Source organism: Papaver somniferum, chromosome 8 (genome assembly GCF_003573695.1).
Source record: "Papaver somniferum cultivar HN1 chromosome 8, ASM357369v1, whole genome shotgun sequence".
NCBI lineage: Eukaryota > Viridiplantae > Streptophyta > Magnoliopsida > Ranunculales > Papaveraceae > Papaver > Papaver somniferum.
This window is the reverse complement of record NC_039365.1, coordinates 79,896,115-79,903,446: the sequence shown is the minus strand read 5'-3', so window position 1 is coordinate 79,903,446 and position 7,332 is coordinate 79,896,115. Positions and strand designations below refer to the sequence as shown.

Here is a 7,332-nt window from a genome sequence, read left to right as displayed (position 1 = left end):
TACAACGACGAAGGATTGAGCATAAACGGCCTTCAAGTGAAAATAAACACGATTACCCCATTAATAACGGCGTCATAATCCCCGACTCTGATATGGACGAGCCCTATCATGAGGAGTATCCTCAAAAGGCTGCTTGAACAATTTCTGAACATGATGTTGAAGCAGCTCCTGAAGAGGATGTTGAGGCAGCTTCTAAGGAAGAGGTTGAAGTATCTTCTGAAAGGGAGGTTGAGGAGGCTTCTGGAGAGCATGTAGGAGCGAGCGGCTTATGAGGAAGATGTTGAAGCAGCTTCCAAAGAGGGCTCCAGTGAAGGCGCCGTTAATCCCGATGTTGATGTTGATAACTAGATTTTCCACTTTATGATTTTCTTTTGTAGATAAGCATCTTTTCGTAGCTAGCAGATGCTCCTCTGATATTTTGTAGTTCTTTTTTTTTTTATTTGCTTCACGGTGCTGAAACCAAGACTTCTTTGAATAATAATATACTATACTTAGTACGATCAACAATCAGAATACAAAAATGGATTTGAAAAATAACAAGAAATGGTAACAATCTGCCATAGCAGCCTTAGAACAGTTTCATTAATTCAAGCTTAACCCCAACCATATGGTTCTTACACCTAATAAAGAATAAGGAAGAAATAATCAGATCGGAATTAGATAATCCTTGTATGACATCTGTCCCTAGCTTGACTAATCTCAAAGTGACACACGCTGCTACTCTACTGGCCACTAACTAATACTGAGTACACCCCAAAGGATTACTCAGGGCAGACCATGGTTCAAGAATAGTCATATGCAGGTATATGAAAAATACCCTCCCCATCACCAAATCCTTGTCCTCAAGGATTGAACTTTGGAAAATGGCTCTTGATGTTGCCAGCATCCTCCCAAGTGGCATCTGCAGCTGAGGCATTGGTCCATTGAATAAGCAATTGAGGAACTGAAACACAATTTCTGACAATAACTCTGGAATCCAGTGCAGCTGCAGGGATGGCAAGCACCTGACCTTCAGTGTTGATGACTGGTAGAGTTGGGGAGATGATATGTTGAGCACCAATTTTCTTGAGTTGAGAGACATGAAAAACAGGGTGTATTCTAGCTTCAGCAGGTAAAAGCAATTTGTAGGCTACACTGCCAATTTTTTGAAGGACAGTGAAGGGTCCATAGTATTTGGCTGCAAGCTTTAAATTTCTTCTCAATACCAAGGAAGCTTGTCTGTAAGGCTGTAGCTTTAAGTAAACTCTATCACCAACAACAAAAATTCTATTCACTCTAGTCTTGTCTGCATATAGCTTCATTCTATCTTGGGACTTGTGGAGTGAGTCTTTCAGTAAGTCCAACATAGAAGCTCTTTGATTCAAATATTCCTCAACAGCAGCAACAGAAGTGGTGGAAGTAGAATGAAAAGCCAAGTGAGGAGGATTATAACTATAAAGGGTTGTAAATGGGCTTACCTTGAGACTGGTGTGGTAGTTGGTGTTGTACCACCATTCTGCAAGAGGTATCCAATGATGCCACTTCTTTGGATGATGTCCACACATGCATCTGAGATAATTCTCCAAACATTGATTCACTCTCTCAGTCGGGCCATCAGTTTATGGACGGTAAGCAGTTCTGAGGTGCAACTATGTGCTAAGAGCCTTGAACAAATCTTGCCAAAAGTGGCTGGTGAAGACCTTCCTATAATCAACACAAAACCTCCATGTGTTGTCCTTCTTTTTGACCAAAAGTATGGGAGCAGCAAAAGGACTGTGACTTGCTTGAATGATGCCAGACTGAAGCATATCTTGAACTAGTTGTTCCACCACTGACTTCTGAATGTAGGGACACTTATAAGGTCTCATGTTAACAGGTTCATAATTTGGCTTAAGTGGAATTGAGTGGTCTAGGTTTCTCTGAGGTGGAAGGGATTTTGGCTAAGAAAAAATATCAGAATACTGATTAAGTAATTCTGAAATTGGAGGTGGGGAAGGAGTAGGTGTTGGTGAAGTGAAGATGGAAAATTTTTGGCCAATCAGGCCATGAGTGTGTTTTTTGAAGAATCTTGTAGCTGCATTGCCACTCATCATGCTGAAAGAAGCTTTATCTTGAGTACCAGTAAGTGTAATTTTCTTCTCATTATGTTTAAAAGAAATACTCAACTTGGAAAAATTAAAAATTAATCACCTAATTGCTTCAGCCAATCAACTCCCAAAACCAAATCACAGCCACCAAGTGGTAAAAGTCTTAAACTCCCAGAAAAATTGTGGTTGTGCATAGACCAATTTAAGTTTGAGCATATACCATTAATAAAAGTTCTAACACCATTAGCCACAGTGACTAACATGCTAGCAGTTGGCTCAATGGAACAGTTGAGTTGCCTAGCAATGTCACTATCAATGAAACTATGTATGCTTCCTGTATCTATAAGCACAGATATAGCTTTCTTGTTAATAAGACCAGGAATTCTAATAGTCTCACCAGAATTATTACCTGTCAATTCATGAAGGGAAATTTCCATGTCACTCTCCATAGGTGAGTCCTCTTCTTCAGGGTGAGTAGCTGCTTCAGATTCCAGAGAACTGTCTTCACTCTCAATTCCAATCATCAAACACAGATGTTGTTGTTTACATATATGACCCCTTTTGTAGACTTCATCACAATTATAACACAGACCTCTGGATTATCGAGCTTGCACCTGGTCATGGGTGAGTCTTTTAATAGGAAGAGATGTGTTATGTTTTGGTAAGATGTTTGAAGTGGATGAAGTTGATTGAGTGGAAGAAACTGGTGTAATAGGGGGTTGTGGAGTAAAATGTCTAGTGGTTGAAAAAGAAGTGGAATATGATCTTGGAGCAGGTTTGACAGACTTTTGTTGGAGAGCTAGTGTTTTCTCTTGCATTCTATCTAGAGAAAAAGCAGTTAACAGTGCTGTAGGACCAAACATAAGTACTGGATCTCTTAATTCTTCTTTCAACCCACCAATAAAACTGCTAATGAAATATTCCTCTGTGAAGATATTGTGTTTACTTAACAGTAGTGCCTTCAGATGTTCAAATTCCTCAAAATAAGCATCCACAGTTGTAAGTTGAGACAATTTATTGAACACACCCACAATGTTTTCATGAGCAGGATTTTCAAAACGATGACAAACATTGCTACTTAAGTCTTTCCAAGAGATATGAGGTCTATTTAATCGAAAATTCTCAAACCATTTAGCTTCCTTTCCATCAAAATGCATTGCAGTCATTCTAGCTTTGTTAAATTCAGGAATCTCATGCATCTGAAAGAAATACTCACATTTATTAAGCCATCCTTTTGGATTATCACCATCGAAACGTGGAAAATCCATCTTTGGAAGACGATGATGATGATTGTAATCACGACCCCCTGAATGATTGTGAAATGAATTCCCAACCTGTAGATTGTGTCCCTGATCTCCACTATGATCACCCAGGTGGAAATTCGTTGTATACAAGAGCTCCTCCATCTGAGATCTCATCATCGATTTGATTGGAAACATGTGTGAATCCAGGCCAGCTTTCAGTTTGATTTCGAATTCATCTTTGGTAAGTACCGACTCGAGCTGGAGATTGATATTATCAATCTGAAGTTGTAGTTTATTAGTTGTATCAGTTAACTCTTTACAAGTTTGAGCAACCATGGTGGAAAAAAAAATTGAGCTGAATTTGATGCGTAGGTAGGAAAGAACAACTCTGATACCAATTGTACTATACTTAGTAAGATCAACAATCAGAATACAAAAATGGATTTGAAGAATAATAATAAATGGTAACAATCTTCCGTAGCAGCCTTAGAACAGTTTCATTAATTCAAGCTTAACCCCAACCAAATGCTTCTTACACCTAATAAAGAAGAAGGAGGAAATAATCAGATCGGAATTAGCTAATCCGAGTATGACATCTATCCCTAGCTTGACTAATCTCAAAGTGACACACGCTGCTACTCTACTGGCCACTAACTAATACTGAGTACACCCAAAGGATTACTCATGGCAGACCACAGTTCATGAATAGTCATATGCAGGTATATGACAAATAATTCTTCATTCAGGCTGCTTTCATGGTTTTATGTTTCCAATTGGATGTGCGAATGAAGCTTCCCAACTAAGAAACCAAAGTTCTTAGAAATATCTCGTAGAGTTATGGTAATATCTCCACACGCAATATCCTCTACACGCAATATTCATTCTTCGAATGTCACAGTTAGTATCTCGATTTTGTAATTCAAGCCCTTCCCAATTTATTGACGCTGTGGAAGATATAAGCGGTGATGCTTGACAATATTAGAACCACTCTTTCTTTCATGAGAAAGAATATCTCTTCTACACATGTAACCCTAGTAACAATAGCTTTAAAGTAGAGAAAGTAATAATAATGGTTAAGGATTCATCTATGGACCTGTAACTCCATTTGACGTCCCCTTGTAGATCACGTATTATTTGGAGATTTGTAGCGTGCCAGCTAAGTATGCGGAAGCATAGGCGCATTGCCAAGGACTGGAAGATCCAAAAAGTCGCGTTTTGTTAGCTAAGCAGGTGAAATGATCCTTATCTTCAATTGATGCGCCATATGGCTGGATGTATTGTTTCTGAAGAGGTAGTTGCAAACTGGGAGTATCCCTGAGACATGCATACTAACTTTCTGATTTATCACTTCCCGGTTTCGTGAAGGAATCTCATCAATATCAGCATTGAAGCGGGCTTCTCTTCGAGATATGAAAGGTGCTTTATCTGAGAAGGGTATGCTGCTGCCGGATGATTTCCATCGAATATGTTGTTCTTCCTCTTTCCTTTGCATATTCCCCTCTAAGTTATTTTTGACAGGAGACACGTTCGATTCTCTGGTTTCAGGATACTTCGATTAACTAATAATTTGAAATCCTAATTATGAATGCAAGCAGTGAAATCCTTTTAAGAGGAATTACAAATATTGCATGAAAAGGGAAACTGATAGAGGAAATACTAAAAGGGATGCTGGAGGAAAGGCGTCATGATATCTTAAGTATTGAAAAGGTTTGAGCCACCGGGCGTGCATTACTACACTTTCTAACTTATCAGTGTTGATGCGTTTGCAGTGTCCTCCGAAGATAACTTCTGCAACTAGGTATGACTCGTCTTTTCCTTCTGCAAAATCGGGAGAAGTAGGTTGAGTAGCAATACTTACTACCATATCCCCAACTTTAAATGGGTTTGGGCGTTGCACCGCTACTTGATTCTTAGATTCTTTATCTTTGACTGAGACAACTTCTAAACTCTTGATAAAATACTTGAAAGGACCAACATCCCATTCACATCTCCTAGTGACAGCTGGGTTGATAATCGGATCGAGTCCCCAAGCTTTGACGGAAGGAGGAGAGACTGGTTGAAAAAGGGTTGTTCAATAAGACTTACTTGTGTTCGGAATCTACGAACAAATGCTGATGCACTCTCTCCAGGAAATTGTGTCACATTCGCGAGTTATTGATACGTCAACAAATAATCTTCAGGATTGGATGGATTGTTGGATACCCTTTCAGTTATAGACACTGGCGAAGGAATACTCCTAGCCTCGCCTTATTGTCGTGTATCCATGAGCACCCCAGGACCATATCATAATTTGGGTACTCTTTAACTATATGAAATTTGGCGTGTTTTAGAGCATCTCCCACCTTGATTTCGAGATTAATGTACCCATAAACGTCTCTGGATTCTTCTTCTGAGTTTTTGATTATGGTTAGGTAGTGAACAAATCCCTGCTTTGAAATCCTTGCAGCTCTCAGAGTCTTGACGGTGATAATATTGAAGTCAGAGGCCGCGTCAATCAGTGTGCTGTCAAACTCGACATCTTTCAGGTGAGCGGTGGTTAGGAGTCCCCAGTTGCATATATCAGTCGTACTTTCCAGGAGAGGTTGGGGTTTGGGAGCAGCTTCCCTGTTTGGAAATAGCTGCTTGCCTGATACAACATGGTTGATGGGTGCAAATATGTCTTGACACTGCGCCTTGGAGAAATACAGGATCTCACATAAATGCTCCATCACAGACTGTACCGTTTTGTGGACGAGGTCCCCATAAATCATGCAGCTCCTGACAGGAAGGGGATCTCTGTGAACCCCTTCAATGCCTAATTGAAGTTCTCTTGCATCCACCTTCTCTTTAAAAATGCGCTTCAATTTGTTGCAGTCACTAGTTGGGTAATTGACGAACCTTTGGTAACGATAATATTTGGGATCTACCATTTCCTTTTCAATTGGTGGACGTCTGAGAGGAGGTAGCTTGATGGCATCATCTTGAATCTATGCTTCTAGGAGTTCGATTACCTCTTCAATCGGAAACGGGAAGTTTAGATAAGCCTCTCCAGTTTCTTGTTGTTGTGCAGGCGTCTTAGTCGCAGCCTTCCGGGGTTGAGCTGTCTGCTGCGCTGGTGCCACACGCTTAGGTTGTTGTTCTGCAGCTAGAGCTTTTCTTTTTCCTCCTTCACTCACCACGCTTACAGAGGGTTGAGTGTTGCATTTTTTGTTGGAAAGATGTCTGTTCCCTCGAGTCTCTCGTGCATCTTCGTTCCTGGAAGGTCTGGTCCTTTCTAGCAAGGTTGGTGTTGTTGTAGCCGACCGCTTGGCATCTTCATGAAGTTCAGAGAATGTCTGAAACCGCAGGTTCTCTAGTAGAGGGCGATAGACGGGTACTATGCCATTAATGTATAACTCCACCAATTGATGTTTGGTCACACTTGGATCATGGAAATCTAGCGCTTGTATTCTGAATCTCTTGACATAATCATTTGGATGTTCATTATTTCGCTGAAACATTCTCCCCAAGTCTGATAAAGTGATTTGCTCAGACACAAAGAAATATTTCTTGTAGAAAGCGGTAACCATCTCACACCAATTGGCTATGTTGTTTGGTGCAATGTTGTTCTATCAGGTATAAGCTCTTCCAGTGAGTGATTTTGATAATTCTTTCAGGCAGACGACGTGGCTGTATTCATGCTCTCAAAGTGATTCCAAAAAACGAGAGATGTGTTTACGAGCGTTACCAGTACCGTCATAAAGGTAGAACTGGGGAGAGGAATATCCTCGTGGAAGAGGAACTCTTTGCACATCGGGAGGATAAGGAGGCTGGTGCTGATGAATGGTAGCTGGATTTTCCCTTCCCCGATTCTGGAGAAGTCATTACAGGTCCTCACGTGTGATAAAATTGGATTGTTGGTTGCTTTCTAATGGTCGTTCAGGAACTACTCAAGCTTCTTCATCCAAAAAGACACGCCCTGTTGAAGTACTTGCACCAGGAGTCATGAAAGTGTTCCTTGTCTGCTCCATTTGGGGTTGGCGCGGTTCTGGTGGTAATCTTTC

General features: G+C 40.6%; 1 protein-coding gene across 1 annotated transcript; it reads right to left on the bottom strand.

Annotated features, from left to right (window-relative positions):
* Window positions 1–842: 842 nt before the first annotated feature.
* LOC113305693 lies at window positions 843–1,544 on the bottom strand. The gene has a single exon (XM_026554708.1). It carries the CDS (start codon window positions 1,542–1,544, stop codon window positions 843–845), a length of 702 nt encoding a protein of 233 aa, XP_026410493.1.
* Window positions 1,545–7,332: the final 5,788 nt, after the last annotated feature.